The 22,824-nt window shown below is 38.7% G+C and overlaps 2 protein-coding genes and 1 pseudogene across 4 annotated transcripts; all 3 read right to left on the bottom strand.

Moving 5' to 3' along the window:
- Positions 1 to 564: 564 nt before the first annotated feature.
- Positions 565 to 9,778, bottom strand: LOC110051875 (carbonic anhydrase 1-like). Its single transcript, XM_089272942.1, has 8 exons — positions 9,465 to 9,778; positions 8,309 to 8,500; positions 6,050 to 6,168; positions 5,854 to 5,949; positions 5,190 to 5,255; positions 4,299 to 4,353; positions 3,712 to 3,818; positions 565 to 2,260 (listed from the first exon to the last, which is right to left on the bottom strand). The coding sequence occupies exons 1-8, from the start codon at positions 9,505 to 9,507 to the stop codon at positions 1,958 to 1,960; spliced, it is 981 nt and encodes a 326-aa protein (XP_089129068.1). The 5' UTR covers positions 9,508 to 9,778; the 3' UTR covers positions 565 to 1,957.
- On the bottom strand, positions 2,924 to 3,705 carry LOC149103404 (uncharacterized; annotated as a pseudogene).
- A 1,298-nt stretch (positions 9,779 to 11,076) lies between the features above and the next one.
- On the bottom strand, positions 11,077 to 22,824 carry LOC110051819 (uncharacterized). 3 transcript variants are annotated; one of them, XM_089272784.1, is made up of 12 exons: positions 22,464 to 22,824; positions 21,391 to 21,443; positions 20,247 to 20,288; positions 19,538 to 19,831; positions 18,742 to 18,927; positions 17,790 to 17,981; positions 17,022 to 17,147; positions 16,227 to 16,325; positions 15,130 to 15,513; positions 14,211 to 14,387; positions 13,079 to 13,213; positions 11,077 to 11,489 (listed from the first exon to the last, which is right to left on the bottom strand). In XM_089272784.1, the coding sequence occupies exons 2-12, from the start codon at positions 21,440 to 21,442 to the stop codon at positions 11,125 to 11,127; spliced, it is 2,052 nt and encodes a 683-aa protein (XP_089128910.1). In that variant the 5' UTR covers position 21,443; positions 22,464 to 22,824; the 3' UTR covers positions 11,077 to 11,124. The 3 variants fall into 3 exon arrangements, with proteins under 3 accessions (XP_089128910.1, XP_089128911.1, XP_089128909.1); XM_089272785.1 differs by having other exon boundaries at positions 16,230 to 16,325; XM_089272783.1 differs by lacking the exon at positions 22,464 to 22,824 and having other exon boundaries at positions 21,391 to 21,566.

Below are 22,824 nucleotides of genomic sequence, written 5' to 3'. Positions count from 1 at the left end.
CAATTGGATTATTTGCTCTCGATTTCTATGCGTGATAGAAATCTCGAGCTCATAATCTAATTGTCAAAGTAGAAAGTGGCTTAGCAGTGTGAGTCTGTTATCAAAATGGAGGCTCATTCGGTGCGTTTTCGAAGTGCTTGTGGGGAGGATTTAGATAAAGTTCTAAACTACTAGTGGGCTTATACTAAAACAATTAGAACTGCAACTAAGTGAAGAACTGGCCTCAGTGCTAAGGCTCCTTAGCATTGATTCGCTCTCGATTTCTATGTGTAAAAGTTGACTCGGGCGGCGCCCTCGTCGACTATCGCGCGATAGAAATTTCCAGCTCACAATCTAATTGTTAAGTAAAACTGTAGATATAGCTGCTTGTTTTAGCAGGTTTTATACTTCAAAGAGTCGTAATGATAAATCGATGTTTTTGTATTTTCCATATCTAAGCCATTTGTTTTTCGGGTTTTTGTATCTCCTAAGATGGCTGTAAAGCATCCTTTTTTTAAAAGCGCCTTTCTGGGAGCGCCCGTACATTTTTCAAGATGACGGGGATAGATTTCTTGCAAAGACCCATTTTGTTACCGGTTTTCATTCTTTTAATAACTTTTATATTTCTTTTATTCAATGCAGGACGTTGCTTGTGGGCAATAAAACAAAATAAATTAACGAACAAACAAACATGTGCTACATATTACAGTTAACTGAACTTAACTCTGCCAAGAAAAACTGCTTTATATAACATAGCTAATCGCTCTTTTGTTTTACCGCGCCTTTCAATAACACGCGAAATATTAAGCTAGAAACCTAACTAACAACTGCGTTTTTGGCTGCCGTCAATCATAACTAGGACGGTCTGCACCAAAGATCCTTGAGAAAAAAAGCCAACAAAATGGATGGAAATCTACCAATTAACTCATGGAAATTAATTTCTTGAATCTGTTGAAGTGAGCTTCTGTTTCGTGATAGGTCCGGCCAACATGGTTGACGGCAGAGAAACACGAAGCCGCTTATGCAGAGCTTGCGTGTCTCGAAAGGCGCTATAATTAACTGTTGAGCGAGACATCGCAAAGTCTGCTAGCTTGAAGAAATTTAGTTAAATCGCTTTTGAAACTTCACGTGAAACATTGACTAAATTGATATTGTGAATTAACATCTATAAATGGACGACATATTATTTTTACATATTGGTTTCTACTTTCTATCATTAGAAATCTTAATATAGAGTGAACATAGCTTTCGGTACTTTTGAAAGTGTCTTGTTTGCAGCTGTTTATTAATTCTTTCATATATGTTTCATTATTAGAACATAGCTATTTATCAAAGTTTGCCTAGCGCGAGTAAATATTAATTTATTCATTATTTTCCTGTGCGCTCATTCTAACAGAAAACCCTATACTAATGGCATAGCTGTACAGAGACCATTAACCCCATTTAGCCAGGGTGAACGGTGGTCGTAATCTATCCTTGCAAAGACAGCATTCCGATAGTGGTCAAACTTTGCGACTTCTCCGAAAAATTATCAGGCTATATTTTGGTGTCAATTATTTGACCACGTGACTTCAACCTTTGATTTATCGAAATTTATTGTTTCTTGTGTTTAAATTTCTTTCTTCGTCCGAATTTGGATCTCATGGCGATTTTATTCTATAGTCTAAATACTTCCTGTTTCTTATAGTTTCACTGATTTTTGGAATCAATTTTAGGTCTGTTCTAACGTTTTTGAAAACTTCTGAAATTCAAAAACTTCTGGAAAGTGTCACGAACGAAAAAAATGCTTAGGCTAAATAGAATTAGCTGGATTTATTTGCATCATTAGATCAGCCACTCGCTGGCTAAGTAATATAAATGAAGAAATATTTAGACTGTAGTATAGTATATTTGGCCTGGAGTTTGTTTCCGAGTTGTCTTATTTCACAGAGGGGGTTTTCAGCCATCTTGGTTTACAGATAAACCGAAATTGGCTATATTACTCCACATGGTTTGTAATCGCTTCCAACTTATAAATTTCTTCCAAGTACTGACTTTTCTCTGTGACATCTGGATCAGTATCGTTAACATGGTAATTCGAATTCTCATCGGGCAGCTGGTTTTCTTTGTCATCATCGCCGTCCTCAACGAGATTGTTGTTGCCATCTTGGCAGTTTTCGGCATTGTCGATATCTTGAATGATACAGGATCGTATGGACCTCCCGTTCAGTGGACAAGGTGGTCTGCAATGGTCTGCCATTGGTTCTCCACTGCTGTTACGTACGCCGCGGAACGCATTCATCTGTTAAGTAACAAAGAAGGAATTAAGAGGTCATTAACTTCAGCTTAATCTTGCCAATGTGTAGCTACAGATCTAGAGCTGCCTTATAATTCAGTGACAACGTTTCACCGGCCCAAACATTAACCACGTAACCATTATTTAACCACATTAACCACCATTATTTCTTCGGAAAGATTACAGCTAATTACGGACATTTAAGCAAGCTTTTAAACTCAGTTTAAACTGTATTACCTGAGTGATCATAGATTTCCTTGGTTTGGTTTGAAGAGCAACCAAACAGACGGAAAACGAAAGCAAGCCCTGAGCGGTACAGAGGTGTTTGTGCCCCGTTTTGTAAGCTCGTCTTTACTTTTGTAAATTAGCCCTACGTGTTTGTGTAGAAGGAGAGCTGAAGGAAAACGACAGTACGCTTTGGGCCCTCACAACTAACCTCGTGTAGTAAATTGATTACATACAATACTAACATTACTTACACTACTAACACTTTTTACAATACTAACATTACCTACAGTACTTACATTACATACAATACTTATATCACTTACACCGTTGCTGACATTACTTACAATATAACCGTTACTTACACTACTACTACTACTCACAATACTATGGTAACTTACACTACCGATAGCTTACAATATTCTTTTACTTATGCTTGACATTTATTACATATAAAATCAACAGAATGCTATATATAAGTATCTAAAAGCTCACCGATGCTCGAACGCTTTGTGACTCCGTGGATAGTTTGCTTTTTAGCAATACTTTGAACGCTGTTATGCTGTAGGATTCACTTTCTTAGGCTGCCGTATAGATGCAGTAACGAACTACTATCAGGCAAAGGTTGACAGCTCGGAAAGATCGCTTCTCGGGGTAATGTTCATATATTTTAGCTTTGTTCGTCAGAACTACCTTGGGCAAGTTACAAGAGTTCCACCAAGAGGTAAGAAGGTTCCAGAAAGAATGGACGTGCCGACATTCTACGAACAGATGCTCTAGGGTCTGTCTTACACCACACAATTGACATTCATCACTTTCGATAATTTTAGCTCTAAAAAGTTTGTCGCGAGTGTAAAGAATATGGTGGTTTATTTTGAAATGAAACATCGAGAGTTTTATGTTTTTGGTGACTTTAAACGGGAGAATGTAAAACGCCGCGATGCTCCGATCAGTAAAACCGGCCCTAAATTAGACGAACTTGGGATGTAGGTTTTTGGAACGTTTTGGAGACGTGAAGTGAGCGTGCTTGCTGACAAGTCCAAAATGAAAAGTTTAAAGGGTGTGCCGACTGTCCTACGCTAAACCTCGTGTAGTTACCCCGTGTAGAAATAAGCATCGATTTATTAGAGGCTTCTTACGAATGATTACAAAGTATGCTGAGTTATTAGTTACCTGCCATTGCAACCTTATATACTCTAAGTATACAGTCTTGTCTCCTAGACCTCACTGACCTGTTTCTCAGATATATCCATGATATTTTGAGATATTATCCACGTTACATTTTCGCTCAAAGGAGGAGTTGTGAGGGACCCTTGGTATGTCCAATATGCTGTCATGTCTGTGAAAGACAGATCGTCGCATCATCGAGTTGATCAATTGAATATACCATGCTATAGAAAATACAGCCAATCAGAATACAGGAAAGTCGTTGCAAATTCGACGGTATCACATCCAACCTTCCTATCATGCGCTGCGCGTATGTCGCATTGATTGCGTTGACCACTATGTACCTTCTGTAGCATGGTATAAAATAGTTATGTAAAGCTCTCTGGTGGGATGTTCCATGGTATACTACTCGAAAGCGTTGCATAATTAGTGTATTTATCCATGATATAAATGCCGAAATAGTGTTTTACTTTTGTTATCTAAAATGTCCAGAACGCGGTCCTCTGGTTGGATTACATTTGCATATTTAAATTTCTATAAATTCCAAGATCATTTAGGAAGCATAGACCACTGCTACTAAAACCACCACCACCACCATCTACAACATACGGTCCAAAGATAAAAACGCACACTATAGTAATTTAAATCTAACCTTTAATGAAGTGGTTGGGTTCAATGGTAGATTTTACTTCTAAGGAGAAACAGCCCTAAAATGAAGGTAAAATCAGAAAGAAGAAAGCCAACCACATTTTTCAGAACTTTGAGTAGAGTATTAAATTCATTGCATGCAGGGTCTACCGGTGGGTGACTGGTCTATTGTAACCAGTTATGTATGGTTTAGGTCAAATTGACCACTAACGGCGCATCCCCCTCCCTCCCGAGCACTGGGTAAATGAGGACTATCCAGCTTTAAGGTCGCCACACACGAGGTGATTAGTTCCTGCGACTAGTCCCTCAGTGTAACAAGTCGCAGGGACAAGTTACATCGTGTTTACTAGCCATTTTTGCCACAAGGGACTAAAATTTGGTCCCTACGAATAGTTCGACTTGTTCTTCAAAATGCTTCGTGTGAACTGTTTGTGGGACAAGTCCCTGCGACCAGACCCTTCGTGTAAACTCTTCAGGGGACTAGACGCAGGGACTAGACGCAGGGAATAGTCCCCTCGTGTGTGCCGACCTTTATGGATTTCAAGTTAATCATGGTTGACTCAGTGGCTAAGGACTGTTTTCATTCTCCTGAATTGCAAGCGGAATACTTAACCTCACACCAATAATTGATAGACTTGAAAAATTTAGGACATTAGGGGGGGGGGGGGGAGGGCGGGGGGAAGAGGAAGAGGAAGGTGTTGATCTGGGAAGCGAGGAAACTACTCACAAGGTATGATATTTAAACACTCTCACAGCTTGTAGTTTATACTCCTAGTTCTGTTTCTCGTTCTGATCCCTGACTATGTTTGAAAACATTCATTTCTCAATGTTAGAAGTTAAGCGAAACATTTCAGTTATCAGCTGTCCATTCCCCGATACTCTTGTTGAATCTAACCTTGTTTTCGTCACGTGAAAGCAATTTCACGATTGGCTTTAGACCTTCGTTGTCTTCATCCGATACCTGTAAGGTGAACGATGATGAACGTCGTACATATGTCGTACATAACACTTGATATGCATTTTTATCAAATGAATAAATTTAAAGACGTCATTATCCTTATCATTATTACTATTATTGCAAAGACATATTATTTAATCCCAGGTCGCCTTCACATTACCACACAGAATTTTAATTTCTGTACTCCTCATGCATATCTTAATAATTATTTTAGAATCTTTCCTGAATTATAACTGAATTAGACAAGAAACAAATAACAACAAACGATAACCAACAAACAAACTATCAAAATCTCAGAGGTCGACAGGGGGAACGACCGAACCACAAACTGACAGGTAGGCAGACAGCCACAAAAACAGACGGACGAACGGACGGATATAAACAGACAGATAAATAGAGAGACAAACGGACAGATATACTGACATACAGACACATAGCCTTCGATATTGGTTAAGTGACTTCACATAAAAATAGTCTGTTCCAGAAATATAGTCTGCTGCATTTACGAGGTTAACACCCTTCACCTGCCTGCAACAAGTCGTTCCGCAGAACTGATGGAATACTTTAATGAACCAGTTCTTTATAAAGAATTTAGGTTTACCTGAAAGAAGATTCCAATAATACACAAACCGTTTTCTCCAGCCATCGCCTGTCCGATATTTTTGTATAGGTCTTTGTTCCAGTGAATGAGTTGAACCTGTGCAAAGTAATTTATATTGTCAGAAAGAATGTACCCCTCAAAGTGGAGGAGCAGTTACAGGTCTTTTTCTCTCGGAAAGTCATGTGTTACGTGTTACCTCCAATGGATAATTCTGATCATCTATGGAATGCTCAGAGCCTGAACTATCCTCTTGGCCCCAGTGAAAGCGGATAACAGCCAACTGGTATTTGTCTGTTAAGGGACCACCTGTAATAACTGAGTAAGGCAGTAGACAGTGTACGTGAGATTGACGAAAAACACCAAAAAGATGTCGAACAGTTTTCAAAAATTGAGCCAAAACTTAAAACAGAAAATCTAGTAATCTACTTTCCTACGATATATGATTTCAAAATAATCCACTTTCGGAATAATTCATTTAAAGCAGCAGTGCTGCTGGTAACATTAAACTCAACCAAACTTTGATCAAATATGATAAGATAGATATCTCAGCCAATTTGTATCATAAATGTGTGATTCTTTGCGATACAAATCTACTAGATGTTTTCCACAATATGAGCTTAACAGTTTTGCTACCATGGCGACATACTGGGTTCCAGACCTCTCCGATATTAAAAGCATTTCAGCCCAACCAGCCTTAATTTAACCTGCCCATCATTTTGATATTTGCCAATTATGCCTTAGCTGCATGATCCAGCAAGCATATAAATATGTTACTTATGTTAATGTTTTTCGAGCTGAAAATCACTAAAATTTTAAAATCGAGTTGGCGAGAGACTGGACAAGAGTGAGCTGCCGTGAGAACAGAATTTTTTATGGCCGTATGTGTGTTGCCTGTAGAACTATTAGCCTACCAAGTTTCAATAGTCTCTTATGCAAATTGACCGATATAGCTCTTTTTATATACCTCATGTAATATTGGGTTGAGAGTATGACGTCATCAGTCCTTTCATTTCCATGTTTTACACATTTTTCAAACTTTTAAAATATCTCTGGAACTAATGGAGACATTTACAAACGGTAAACGGCGTTTTTAATCTTTCGTGGAGTTCTATTTGGTACACCGTTAAAATTCAATGGGTAAAAATCCGGTCATAGTAGCACTTATAAAAGAAATTAAAATCGAAAGTGAAATTGTAAAACCGGCCATTACGTTCGAATTTTCTCTCACGACTTACCAAGTGCGAATATAAACTACATAATTTGGATCATGCTCTGAATTTGAACCGTGAACTTGTCAACACCGCAATTAAATTTCAACAACCAAACCACATAGTATTAATAAACATCTTTTCGTAGTCTAACTGATGTAAGATAAATTAGTTGTAAATTTTGTCCATAGTTCGATTGAACAGCAGTCCTTTTAGGAGGTACTAGGTATATCACATTCAGTGCCTAATGACTTAGCTTTTTTGGCAAAAAACTGACGCTTTCTTAAAACGGTTTTGGTGTTAGTTATTATTTATGTACAATCTCCAACAGAGTTTACAAGATTTCCTTTAAATAAATTCAATGAAAAGCAAAAACAAAACTGCAGGAGACAGACAAACTCGATCAATGCAGCGAGTTTGGCCTTGAAAAAGTACTGACCATAAAAATATCTGAGCAGAAGACGTGTAGCCATTTTGTCTAGCAGAATATGGTGTTCAACAAAGATAACGAAGTACAGCTTAGAGCTGAGTTCAAAATACTTCTCTGTACCAGGGAAAAAAGTAAAACAATTCAAGGAAATAAAAATGAGGAACATGGATTATTGCTTTGTTGCTGACCTTCAACCCAGTTGAATCAATCGCGAATCTCGTTTTCTTTATAACATTTGAAAGGAGAATTAATATAGAAATATTAACATTTCGGAAGTTTCTTTCTTAGTTAATTGTTAGAACAACTGTTATCTATTTAACTGGAGAGTTTGAATAGAGTGTGCGGTAATATATTTGCTCAAACAATGAATATAGACTTACGTTGGTAATATCGGCAACGACTAATTCTTATGTTAAGCATTCACAATAATCTCGAAAATATTAACACAGACTGACATAGTGAAAACGTGAAGAGAAAACAAAGAAAATAAGACAAAACAAACAAAAAAATATATCTCAGCAAATAAATTGTTGAATCAACACTTTGACCTCCGTACCGCAAAATAAAACATTGAAATACATCCTACAGCCTATGTAGGGGTTAGGAAGATTATTTAAATTTCTTCGAGACACAGCGTATATTGTTTGAATATCTTTAATATGACATCCTTCGTAACTATTTCAGAATAATACTGTTGCCAGCTTATATTGTGCGTATTGTAAATGATTTTTCTTTTTAAATATAGCTTGATCGTGCAGTTATAATAACAAACGAGATTCCAGTAAAATCGTTTTTTACGAAACGTCTTTTTTTTTACCTGATTCATTTTTAGTTATCGTGACTTGCAGATGTCTTCCATCGTTTGTGAGCGTGCTGTTGTTGATGCTCCCGTAAAGAAATTTGATTGGTCCTACAATGTTGTCATCTTTTGCGTTCGCAGTCTCGATGTTAATTGGGGATTGCAAATTACCGTCCGCGACTTTGTAGCGATCTTGCCAACTTTGAGGGCCTGAAATACATCAGTACATTAATGGAATTCTCTATCTGCTCAACATAATTAATATCTAATCGTTTAAGGCAGTGACTGAAGTTGCGAAAGCATCTTAAATTTTGCATCCATATGCAAATTGAACGAAAGATGGATTAAAGGTGTTTTGCAAAATGTTTTCGTGCTGCGAGCAAATTGAGAAAGTTCTAACGATGAATTTCGTCCTCTAAATTAACGAGAGTATTGTCTCTGCTTGACGAAGTTTTGTTTAGACATTAAAACTTCCAAGATTCAGAAATGGTTCAAAGTCTGTTATTCACAATCAAAACTCGAGATTAAGATCCATAATAGAGCTAAGTTTTAAGCCGGTGGTTTTAAACCAGTGGCTTTTCTGGCTACCAATTTGATACAAGTTATTTTCACCGCGGAGATATGTTGTCAGGATGCAAAATATAACGCTAGATGAGGTTTTTATTTGGAGTTGAGATTCAACCACACGTTCAGTCCCGAATAAGATGATAGCAGAACCGGAAGAACACTGGTTTAACGAAAAAATATAATCAGCAGGCATTCTGAAGAAAAAAAGAATGGTTTCAAGGCAAGAAGGTCAGGATTTTGTCACCCAGAAAGCGGTTTACAATGTGTATGTCAAAGTGTAGCAATTAGAAATATCACCAAAGGTTCTGTTCGAGTTCCTTGGGTGAACAAGACAAATTTGGGACATTTTGCATCAAAAATGATAAATTAAAACAAAATGAAAAAAAGATCGATGAAAGATAGTCAAGAACAAGCCCTTAGAATTCAATAAACGTTATATTTAATTTTCATTTGGAAGGAATGGCGCAACGTATGGATATATAGTGGTAAATTCACGGCCGTAGGTTGCGAACGAGTTCAACCGTCAATACTGAAAGCACTGGGAATTAAATTTAACTAAGAAATCGACGACAGCAAACTAGGAAAAAACAGTGGTTGAATTACTTACCAAATCCATTCTCAGCATAACTCCAGGATGATGTATTCGTCATCGTAACCGGTAAAATATTTCAAGTTCAAATAATATAAAGCGTGAGATTCATGAAAAGCAAAGAGTCTACTGTGAATCAAGCGGCTGCCTTCCGTTCCGCTGCGAAAAGCTCCCTATGACCTGTTTTGAATTAATGAGAATCTATCTTTAGCGGGAATTGAAAATATTCGCGTGCGAGGTGACCAATTTGGCCAATAGCCTGCGCAGAACGCAGGAGAATTCGTGTAAACAATACTTGAGAGACGTGTACTTGAGAGTGCATTATGAATTTATCATTATTTTTGTCTGTTGGGTTTTCAAATACCCAGATGCGTGCCTAAGTTATTATCCTTACGAATGCAAATGAGCTGCAGCCAAGTAGCAAGTCAAGCTGATGAGAGAAACGCGACACCGAATCACGCAACCATTGTCAAATGCAATTAAAATAAAAGCTTTTGGCAGACAAAATGGAAGATTTATACAGGGATATTAACGAGATAAGTCTGCGAGAGGACATTTCAATAAACAATCACCTAAAATTTCAGGATGTTTCTGTCTCCAGACGGATTTAATCTTTAAGGATCACATTGTCGCTCTTAAGAAATGCTTCATTTTTTCCAGCATTTTAAACAAAAATATTTAAAAAAATGTTCAGTTGGGCGCCAAAACTTTTACTAAAGAAGTAAAAACACTTATACATAAACCTCCTTCAAAAATCAAATCTCAAGGGTTTTTTAAACCACGTTCTGAAAAGTCCTGAATATTCATCTCTATATAACTCCTTTAGGAATTTTCCCTCGCACGCGATTTGTCTAAACGCATCACGTGACTGAATACGCGCCAGGTAAACCTCGATAATATTGGAGTGATATTTTTCAATTCCTCGTGTGGCGAAAAAATATTTGGAGGATAATATAATAAACACAATAGCCACCATTGACTTTAAAAATAAATGTATGTTATTTGCCGGCTGTGAGGTCCGTATAGTGAAAAACTGTGACCAAGGGCAGCATTTTCAAGCCCGAGCGAAATTTAGGAGCCGTAGTCGCTACAGCGGGGAAAAAATCCGGCCCGTGGGCCATATCGTAAAAAGCTGGACCAGTCACGAGCGCATGATTAGCTAATCAAGTTCGAGGATTTAGGATTCCGGTCCGCTCAGATGCTTGGGAAAAAAAAATAAACTCATATATTTCTCCTGGTGCGTATCTGTTGTTCGAAGCTCAGTTTTCCTCGAGCGCTCTCGGTCAGACTGCTTGCTTCTCGGAACGGTTGTCCGAGAACCAATATCTGAGCATATTTTCGCGCCAAATAGTAGTTATCGTTTCTACGTACGGAAGCGATTTTCCCAAGAGCCGTTCTCCAGTTCTTAATATTGGCGATGTTGCGCTGGTCAATATGTGTAACGTTCAGAGCAAAACCCACAAAATTTCACTAATATCGCCCATGAGGAGGTTTTGAATGTTCAGGACGAAACATAGATAATATCGTTGGAACAGAAGACAACCCTGGAGAGACGAGCATGAAGTTAAGAGAAAGAAATATTTGTGCCCCTCAACAAGTGCAATATTATTAACAGTCAAACAACATCAAATTGTGGTTTACTGATTATAATTATACCATATAAACAAACTACACTCTCCTACTGAGGCCTTGGTACATTCTTTTTAAAAGCTTCTGAATCGCCCATATTTCCTCGTTTTTTATATCGCGCAACAGAAAACCACTTGTTTGCGCTGGTGGCAGTCGCCATTCCCAGCTCTGTGGTCTCCTTCCAAACTACTTGAGTAAAATGTAGGATTACCCCTCCCTTGCTTTTGCCCGTGTTGTAGTCAAAGTTTGATTCCTCGGAGTACCAATCGGCGACCATTTCACGGCACTGGACGCAAGAGGGATTCTTGGGTCCTTGACACTGTGTTGGCATGTTATTTGGGTCACCAGGCTGGAAATAGGCGAGGTTTTCACCGGATCCCTTGTTAATGCTCTCGTAATCATGCTCCATGTTATCTGTATATTCGGAAAGAAATTAACAAATTGAATCTAATGAAAATGAAGCACCCCACAAGATCCCGTTTTGTGGGCGTGGCTTGAAATGTTTTTCACCCCTACAAGGTACCACTTGTAAAACAACACATTATCTCCTGTCATGAAAAGTACCGCAAAAGCTGCCACTGTGGACCTTTTGAAGATGAACACCCTCAGAGGTATCCCAACCGCTATTATTATCACTTGGTCGGCCATTGTGGCGCAGTTTGCGGGCTAAAATGGATAATTTGGAGGGATAAAATGTAATTTAGACCACTGAAATAAGCCAACGAAGAGTGAGATTAAAACAGTCGCACGATGTAAGCAGGGAATCAAAATCGAGAAGCTTTTACAACAATTAGTCGTCCTTTTATTTTAAGAGAAGCTTCTGATGTAAACACCGCGTGTGGTAGCTCCATTGCTGGTGGCGAAGTGCTTGAAAGTTTTGCGGCCTCAAGCCAAACGCACTCAGCTCAACCAATTATGCCAAACTGTCAGTTTACCAATTGTACAGTTATTTCAATACTTACAAATAAGCTTTATCGAACTTTCCTTTCATGTCTTCTACAATTTTTGAAAACTCGAATGGCAAGATTTTGTAATTTCTAGCCAGCTTCGCTTGATGTATTGTGTATTTTCATTGAGGGAAAATAAAAGCCACTCAACTTGTAAACACCCGCGTGGTTGTTCAGACTGTTTTCATTGTTGTCATTCATTTCACTTTTTATTTTCTCAATGCCCTCCAAAGTGATAATCATAGTAATAGAGTTTATGTTCTTGGGCATAAATATGTTTTGGGCCTTTCTCAGAGCTCATTTTAACCGTCGCCTAGCGGCTCGGGCTAAAATGAGTCTGAGTCGGGCCCAAAACATATTTATGTCCGCGAGCAGAAACTCTATTGCTTTAGATTACCCTAAAAGGTGAGACAAACACCCCCGTCCTTTTTAAATGAGAGTCTCCCCCCGGGTGACGCCCATGTTTGTTTATTTGTTTGTTTGTTTATTTGTTTGTTTGTTTTTTTTGCAGGGATGTAGAAGCATAAATGTTATCTTGTTTAGAGTGGTCTACTAGCTAGGTTTAGACCCGTTTAAGCCCTGGGTGGCCTTCGTCTGATGTATTCTTGACGAACAAGACATCTTTTTTGTGGTTTCTGGGCATTGTAAATACACGTTAGAGGTACCTTTATACCTATATTCTCAAGAGTAAGTCTCATCACCAGCCCGTGCCCATAAGAATTGAATGTTAACCTGCGATAGACTAGATTACTCCTAGTTATCAAATATACACCAACCACCCACTGGTACTTTTCTACTGGATCACGACATTTACGCAATTGACGGAAGAATTCCAACATAAAAAAACACAGGGCAAAAAAAAACAGAGTTAGTTTAAATTACAAGTAACTGTGCATGTCTCAGCAATGCAGTACAGCTCGCCTGTGCGGACACAAATCACAGCAATAAAATACATCAACATTACAGCCCTTGTTCCCGATGACGGACACCTCCCTGTCACGGCGACCTACCCATGTCCACACGGTGGCCGTTGTCGAGAGGTTGGAATGTACTTACTTATGTCAGCAAGATGGTTCGCCCACTCCTGCGCATCCGCTTTCAGTTGTGCATTCCATTTCAGAGGTGGAACTCCGTGTTTTGCGCGATATTCATTGTGAGCCTCCAAGCAGTCTTTTTCAAATCCTGTCATACCTGAAACACAAGAATACAGCAATACACATTCTAAAACGTTTATAACCAGGTTAAATGTCAAGTAAACATATTAATGAAAAGCTGATATTTTATTTAATTAGCATATCATTTCGTTTACGCAGCTGAATGACATGACCTTATTCTGGAGATCATCCGCGCGTGGAGAGGTAGGAAGTGAAGAATCACTATTATTTAGCGGTAGCGACCTTACCTTTTGAATTTTGTTTGCGCTAAAAACTATTCAGCATAAGTAGAATTCTACTAGTATACCAATGCAAATGCTGCAATCTGATTGGCTGAGCTACTCGCATACCATCAGCCATTAGAGTGCAGTGGCTGTCGGTCGTCCACAAAATGCGACATTTTAATCGTTTATCCGAAGTTTTGGAAGAAAGTTAGATGTAAATGGATAAATTAAATTCACGATAAGACTAAAAGAAGGACATTAGCGGTTTCTTGACTTTAAAAACTTGAAATTATTGAAAAAACGGGAGCGCGCGCGTAAACAACTGCAAATTTACCAAGGATTTTGTTAAAGCGTAAAGTTCAATAATGCGTAGAAAAATAATTAAAAACCGTTATTTGCGTTTATTTCAGTTAGAATTCTTCTAAAACAATAAGATTATTCGCTCTCGATTTCTATGAGGCGATAGTTCATTCGGCCTTCGGCCTCATCAACTATCACCTCATAGAAACCTCGAGCTCATAATCTAATTTTTAATTAGTCATTTGCAATCAAGCGCGATGCCTATTCGCCCATATGGTCGATTTTTATCACTGCTACTCAAAGGTGGTGATTCACCCATCAAATATTAGACTTATTAGAAACTACCCCACATTGGTCGTTTTAGAGCCCTTAAAGGTACTGCGTATAGACTTACGCTCATCCTTGTTTTTTTTTTTCCTAGCAAAGAAATTATACAAACCCTTTTCCAACAATGCCACGTTATGGTAAGTCCTCAGACATTTAGTGATGACTGACAAAATTGTCTCTCACCTTCCGTTCCTCCTCCTCCTCCTCCCCCAGCAGGAGTAGGGGGGCTCCCCGATGGTAAAACTGTGGATCCCTGAGGCATCGTGGTTGTCCCCGATGGTACAGTGGTAGACCCAAGTGGTAGAGTTGTTTCCCCTGGGGGTACAGCTGTTGCACCCGGTGGTGCTGGCGGCTTTGCCCCTGAATAACAAAGCATATATTTTAGCTTCACAAGTGTGCACCAGCTATACACTTTCTTCTCTACATCATCTCCAATTTTTTTTTGCACCCAAATCCAAAACTATGGAGAGCTAAAAGAGGAAGCATTAGGAACCCTAAACGGTCACAATGTGCAGCTATTAGATATCTATTTATCGGTTATATACGATTCATTGAGAATGTTCTCTTATCGCTTGTTATTATGTTTCCTTGGCGCACCTGTAAGCTAGCTGGTGCATCCGGTAGACTCTGCTTATAAAGTCTGAGACGCACCGTTACTATAGTTAAGTGTGTTGTTCAACTAAATAAATTATCTACCTCTATGTCTTTGTCCATGTCTAGTTAAAAAAAAAAAAAAAAAAAAAAAAACTTTTCTGCGAAGTTAAACCGACTTGCCCTGCCCTTCTTTCGGATACACAATCGCGAACAATTCAATTCAATTCAGTCTTTTACATTCTACAAATGACGACATAGGTTTGTCAACGGCCAAAGCAGCTTGTTTCAAACAAAAAATATAAACACAATGTCACGACAAGGTTTGTCTATCACCATACATTATAATTCATACTGTGTATCCTTTGCGTCATTTGGTGTTTTTCAGTCCGGACAATAAAATCCTCTTTCTCAAGGCTAAGCTTTCAATTTGTCATTCTTTCCGTCTGTGGAACCACAGTGAAAATTATTTCGTAGAACCGTTATCAACTTTGCTTATTTGTAATCTTACCTGAAGGCATTTCACAAATGAAAGGTTTGGGATATAGGCCGTTCAGATCGTTAAATAGTCCCTTAGATCCTGGTGGGTAATCTTTGGACATGACAGCGACATTTCCATCACCAGACGGCTCGTACCTTTGCCATTTGTCAATGGTTAGCGGCTTTCCACTAACCCACTGCCAGGTTCCCTGATTCTTCAAACCTATGTGCCATTCATTTACTCCAGGGAGTGTGATTTGTTGCATCTCGCTATTGATGAAATTCCATTCAGCTTCTGTTTCCATAGAGACTAGATCACCTCCTTCGGCTTTACAGCTGTCTCGGTTCTTGTCCCAGGTTTTACCCGTTTTAACGAATTTGTAGCAGGAATTAGCAGAACATTTACCGCCAGTTCCTAGAACAATTATACAAGTATAATTACTTGAGGCTTTCTGCTAATTATTGAACCACAATAATTCGTTTTAGCACTCAGGGCGCCAATTTACTTTGGTAGCTTAAAGGAGGCTGCTTATTGGAGAGGGGCACATTTTTCTTTTTGAACATATAAATCTGAAAGTGGTGCATTACTTTCTGAAAAACCACAGGAACTTCAACTTAACAATTGCACCAATAGGGGCTCTAATAGCCATAACTCTCAATATTACATTCAGACGAGTAAGTTGACCTCATAATGCATTCGTCAAGTTAGTCTGTCGCATGACAATACCTTGACGACTTCTTCCGCTATGGGGACGCTTATTGGAAGGGGGAGCTAAATAATTGGAATAGGAGCGCTTATTAAGATACGGTACATAATGGGTGAGCGAGTTTTAGATGGCGGGCGCTTATCGGAAGGAGGGTGTTTAATCGAGTCATCAAGGTCATCCAGTCAATGTGTATGCCATCTAATACCTCGACCACCGAACAAGAAACTGCAACAATACTCAGCCTTAATTCAAGTGAGACTATGATTGAAATATGGCACGTCAATATGTGTCACTTTCATGAGTGGATAGGTTTAAAAGTACATTAAAATATAGTATCACAGTGGCAATATCTTCCTCCTCACTGATTTCCAATTTACAGAAAACCTATTATGGCGCAAAAACGTGAGTTAAACACAGTTACCACCATAAGACTGAGATGTAGGTTGCTGAGCTGGACTTCGGCCTGGCATTGTGGTAGGCCCTGAGGTTGGTCCTGAGGTTGGTTCGGCTTTTGATGTAACTGAAAAATTAATACCGATGAAATGAGATCCACAGTAGAGTTTATTTAGCCTGTGTATATGGGTTATTGACCAAGTGTGCGATCGACATGGCTGTATATTGGCCAAGTTCGCTTTTTGCTTGTTCAGGGACAGAGACGGAGGACGGGACACAGCGGGTAATCCCGAGCGGGCAAGACAGCGCCATCTTGCTCGTTCAGGTAGCCAGTCACAGCGCATGTGAGATTCGGTTTATCCTGCCCGTTCACGGAGCTAGCCATATAATAAAAAATACTTTTTGTCAATGTTTAAGGGTTCACACATCCCCAGGACTAACCTGCTTTACATCCGATGTACACAAAACCTTTAATTAAGGTGCACTGACAATAGACCATTTTACAGTTGTCTGCTCAGTGACCTGGCCTTTGTATGGCAGCGAGGCTAGAGTTGACCTTGTTTTGATACAGACCTCACTGCTTTTGTTGTGTAAAACAAGTTGTTCTGATGCTAACTAGGTGCATTTACATGACAAACGCAGTGAGGTCTTTATCAAAACAAGGTCAACTCTAGCCTCGCTGCCATACAAAGGCTAGGTCACTGAGCAGACAACTGTAAAATGGTCTATTGAAATTGAAAAAGCGCCACAACAGCAATCTATATCTAGCAATTTGTTCCATGATCTTATATCATTTCAAATACATTTAATTACAATCTCTTACCTGTTGAGATCTGCGCCGTTTTGAAGTTTTCAACTGGATTCTCTTTTGAAAGTTGAGCGGGAAGCTGGGTGGGTAGGGCCAAAGTTGGTCCGTGTTCAGATATTTGTACATCACTTGCCCCAGGAACTATGTAAACGAAAAGAAATACTTGTAGTCAAGTTTTATCCAATTTATTCATGAAGTTTTTCATCAAATCATTCTTTTCGAATGAGTTTTTGTAAGACACCCATAAGAAAACACTGAGCCAAAAAACCATCATGCTTAGGGGCCAACAACATGACAAAAAAAAAAAAAAGGAAATTTAAAGTAGAAAGCCTTTTCGTTTATTACGAGCTAAAGTAAACGATCTCAATGCATGGAATTAGACTATTATTTCGCTCTTATGTAAAACACTTTTTTGAGACTCGGAACTACAGTAACGAGGAATATCTCCACTTTCGCTTGATAAAACATTAATCCAGCGAAGGTTACCACTGGTTGTTGTAAATAGCTATTCTTAATAAGCAATTATTGTACTCTATATAAGAAAAGAAAAGAAATTGAAGTTCAAAGTTCAATTATGAGATGCTCAGGGGGACAAATTAATATGTATTTGTCCCGTAGACATCCCATAATAGCTATTTGAAACAATGAAATTCAGGTCTATTCATTAGGGCAAGCCGAAATTTCCGACATTTTCGGCGAATTTTTAATTTAACTTTAACCTAAATCCTGAACAGCAAGTAATATAAACATGGCAAATTTACACGAAAAAAGATTTTCACTTACTTTTAGACAAAATGTTCTTCATTTTGAAACACCATATGGAAGCGTTCTGATTGTGCCACTGTAGTGAAGGCTCATCCATAAACATGTCGTCATAACAACAGCCAGCGTTGATACACTTGTCAGGGGTTATAAATGGGCTTTTTAGTTCTCCACATTGCTCCCTTTCAAATGACTTTAAGTGGCACTGAGGATCTTCAAAATAGAAACCAATAAATGCGACTACACTGTAACTCCATTTCTTCGTTAATGATCTTAAGTCATTCTTGCTGCCCCTCCGCAAGGTCAATAATAATAACGAGTTTATTTTCTGAAGGGAACACTTGACAAATTGCACCAACATAACTGATAAACTAGAGGACTCCCTAAAAGATCTATCTAAAAATAAATTATATACTTGGAAAAATTTGAAAAAAATAGCGCTCAATAAAATTAGCATTGTTTAATTGTTGTAAGGGCTTGCTCTATTTGTTGGGAACGGTTACAGACAAGATAAAACAAGCTTTTCATTAGACAAACGTTGGATATGTAGCTGGCCACGTAACCGCCTTGTCAGGTATTTATTTTGCTTTCACGATACTCGAACTGTTTATAAACATTTAAAATAAATTTGTTTTTGCTAGGACGGAACAGCTACATCGATGACTCTGTGGTCAAATCCTGGCATCGTCAGGATAACCCTTCTGTTTTTCTTGTTTTATTAATTAAATATTACTTATCTATTATCAAATTGTTCATTATTCTGATAGCTGGAGAAGTGGAAGAAATACTGTGGAATCTTGACAAACGGACTCCCGCAAGTGGACACCTAGTAATGAACCTGGAGAAACCCAAACTCTGCAGTCTTAATCTCCCATAAGCGGACACCTCACTTTTACTAGTCCCTAGGTTGTCCGCTCAAGGGAGGTTCAACTGCATATCAATAGGTGGTAAATGGAAATGGCTAATTCATTACCGGGCTGCTTCCTTATTTGCACGTCTTTCGATGGAGTGAAGTCATTAAGCTTGAATTTCTCCCCAGGACCTAAGGAATAATGAGCTACGACATATGTTCCATCTCCTGGTGTGATTTTGATACCACAGCCAAGGCGAGCTTCACGAGCGTCAACCACAGATTTGAAATGAGTCACGTTTCCTTTACCTGTGTGACAGGAAATAAAATGGATTAGATTTTTTCCCATTTGTGTAATTTACAGCATTGTCCCTCATTGAAAAAGGATAAAAAGGAATGGTCTACACGATGGGATAAAGGGGTTATGGACTCCTAAGTAAACGCCGTATGGACTGAGGTATTTTAACTTTTAACACAACATCATGTTAAAAAAAATTAACATTTAGTCAAGAGTTGACTAGTTGCCTAAGAACCACCGACGGAAAACATCATTTTTGTACACATCATTTTCTGGAGGACAAAACCCATATCTCAAATGAGCTTCGGGAACAGATACGACTATATATTTTCTGCTCGTACGCGTAAAGCGGTTTAAATCAATATGGCGGTAGATTTTATTTCTCAGAGCTTGTTGATAAAAGTAAGGTAATGTTTAAACATTCCTACACAAACCTGTATTGTAACCGCAGCCGTTTCTTAACTCGCTGTACCAGCCAGTTCTCGAATGAGCTTCGGAAACAGATTCGACCTTATACTTTCTGCTAGTATAGCGGTAATGCAGCTTAAACGAATATGGCGGTTGACTTAACTTCTCAGAGTTGATAAAAATAAGGTGATGTTTAAAAATTCCCACACAAACCTGTATTGTAATCATAGCCACGTTTAAGCTCACTGTACCAGCTTCGTACTGCACCAGGAATCGCTCCTAGTTTAGTTTCCATTCCTTTCCAGCCCCAGCCCTTCCATGAAATGCTTTCAGCGTAATCATCTGTTGACTTAGATCGCTGAACTGTTTCTTGGCCAGCGATAAAATCTGCCCATGACTGCGCAGACTCAGCCAACTGTGGATCACACTTGAGCGGAGGGGAATTGTGTAAAGACCGGTAGTAATTGTGCTGCATTAGACACAGCCGCTGACACTGTGGACCGCACTCTGGATGTGAGAGTGACAAAGTGGGGAAACTAAACTACTGGTTTCACTGGCTCGCATTAGCTAACACTGACAACAGAATAAGCCAATACTATTGCTGTGTCGGAATAATTTCAGATAACTACTTTCGTTTGTTTAGCCTTTGCAAGAAGACACTGATTTAGTTTATCTAAACATTAAAATGTTATTCATGTGCTAAACGAAGCTATGTGGCTGTAATTAGCCAGTGCAACAGGAGTGGCTAAGATTTGAGTTGATGATAAATATACCGATCGAAGAACCTAAGTCCATTTTCAGTGGTATTTCTTTCTACTCCTTGCTACTTCGCAACACAAATACTCTTGATTTGGTGTTTCCGTGATCACGACCCCCTTTCATTTTAATTTACGATCATTTTTGTCATCTGAGCATGTCTTACCCAATCGAGCTCCACAGTTTCCAACATTTTTCCAATCTTGAGCTGAAGAAGAAATTAGAGAAAATGTAATGTCTGACGATTAAGGGCGAATTAGTCGGAAGTTATTATTCTGACGGCACGTTGGAGAGCCTCGCGGTGCATCACGGGATGCTAAGGGACTATTTAAGGTTTTGGTGGGAGACTTAAGTCATTCTAGGTCGGTCTGTCGCAGTGTTTGCCCACTTTATTTTTTAGTATGTTTTGATTTGATCAACTTTTGTAAATAATTGTAGAATACCCTTTCCTTGGGGTCTCGTGCAGCCGCATTAGATGAGGAATACGTTTCCACATATTCTATGGCCACATATAAAGGGTGGTTTTTAAGTGGTTTTTCGTATCTGGCGCAGTGCGGGTTCTAATTCTCGGAACCATTAGTTAAATTTGTGAGGTAAACGTTGAGGATACATTGAATCTGATGGCTGACTGTCTCATACTCAATAAAATTTTTGCAAATGTCTCGAGTGAGTGTAGTCAGAGAATACGTTTATTAACGGCATCCATTGCTATGACACTTTCTAAACCAAACTGATAAACACGAACTAATTAGTTTCAAGACGGTCAGATACCGTAAATCCTCGAATTAGCGCCCGGGGCACTTATTTCAAATTTAGGTGAAGACACGGGGCGCTTATTCCAGGGGGCGCTTATTGAATTTTTCCCAATTCGTGGCTTGACATAATCATTTTTTAAAACATCGGCATAAGCTGTTTATTGACATAAAAAGCTGATCCTAAAGTTTAAATCGCGGAACAGTTAGCACTTAACGTGTTCAACGTGTTTACTAAACGTGTTTACAAACTGAAACAATGTAAAAATCTTATACTACATGACGAAAACTATACATCCTTTGTTGTTTCATTACTCGTCCACAAAATGGGGGGGGGGGGGAGGGGAGGGGGCGCTTATTTTAAATTTCGGCCGATAGGAAGGGCGCTTATTCGGAGGGGACGCTTATTCGAGGGGGGGGGGGGGCGCTAATTCGAGGATTTACGGTATTCATCTTTGAGCAACGTGGATTCCGAAATCGGACTTTATTGCTTATGAAAACTGATAGACCATTACTTCCTCCAATTCTAGATTTAATGCGAAGTGATATTATATTTACCTGATATGATCCCACAGCATAACAGCGTAGTGAGTAATGTAGTCTCTCTCATCCTGTAATGAATCCAATTGAACTTAACTGCCGTCATAAGTACAACCATTACGGTAATAACGATACTGTACTTATCAGATTTTGAGAAACTGAGATATCATAAGTTAATTGGCAGACACTCTCTTATCCCCCTCGCTAGACATATATGGCAGCCATATTTCTCCTTCACCCGTCTCGATCCTGAGTTTTAAGCATTACCACTTAACTGGTAGCAATGAGAAGAATATTCATAGTTGAGTTTTTTCTTTTTCCTGGAGGGCTTGTGTCAACAACTGCCATAATTACCATAATCTTTCTCAATAACAAGCAGATGACACCTTGGGTAATGCTCTTTGCTCTCACACACATCGCTGGAATTAAACTACTTGCAAGGAATTCTACAGATGGTTTCGGCGAAATAAAAGTGCAATTTAGCTGATTCATTTGCGATATATAGCATTCCACCATGTGGGATAAGTGGTAGTACTAATCTCTTCAAGTTACACGATAACCCGAATAATTTTCTTCCATTTCCAACAACACCGGTCGTCGTCTATACTTTACGCATCACTGAAATACTTTTGTGCAATATTTACTGACAAAACAACAACAATAAATTCTTCAGAATGGACAAAGTTCTAGTTCCCATGGACAAATTACAATAAATGTTATTTAGGAATGGTTTGTTTCATGCAAGTTCGTAACTGAAACCGAACAATCTTGAGAACACAAATGACTGTTAATATTTCATTACTGCGCGGGCCTTAAAGCGATTTGTTTGCTAAGTTTTTTGTAAAGTAAACAAGACTTATGTTCACCTGAGAAACAGTGCATCTTATTTACTTTGTGAATTGATTTTGTTTTTCTCGAAATAAAAAATATCCAATAGATTGCCAGTTAATATCCGTGTAGTTAAGTCAACAACCGATGAGAAATAAGCAGTAGCAGTACGTGTACAGAAATTGTAGACAGCAAACATAGAGTAGGTTACTTTGAAACGACAGGTTACCCTTAATTAATATTAGAGAATGTGGCTTACTGACCTTTCTTGTTTTAAAAATGTGTGAATAGATGATTCTTGTTTAGTCTTGCTCCGCAGTATCTGGCAGTGTTATTTTGTCTCCATTTAGACGATGATTCTTCCTCATCTTGAAAACATTATAGCACCTGAACGGACAGGTATGTACCTGCTCAATTGCTAAGCAATTTAGCTTTTTTCAACTGTTGTTTTATTGTGTAAAGTAAACGTGCTACTTAATTCCTTACTTTAAGGTACTTTGTTGTATCGTACTAAATTTCATCTACAGTTATCAGTTTTCTCGCGTTCCTTTTGTTGTGCTTCAGTTTTGGTTCATAAGCTGTCTTTCCTTGTTTTTACTGGTACCGCAAACCTCATTGTGGCTC

This window comes from Orbicella faveolata, unplaced genomic scaffold, assembly GCF_042242905.1.
Source record: "Orbicella faveolata isolate gen_17 unplaced genomic scaffold, um_ofav_v1 contig_35, whole genome shotgun sequence".
Classification (NCBI taxonomy): Eukaryota; Metazoa; Cnidaria; class Anthozoa; order Scleractinia; family Merulinidae; genus Orbicella; species Orbicella faveolata.
Note: the sequence above shows the minus strand (reverse complement) of the source record. Positions and strands in the feature narration are given on the sequence as shown.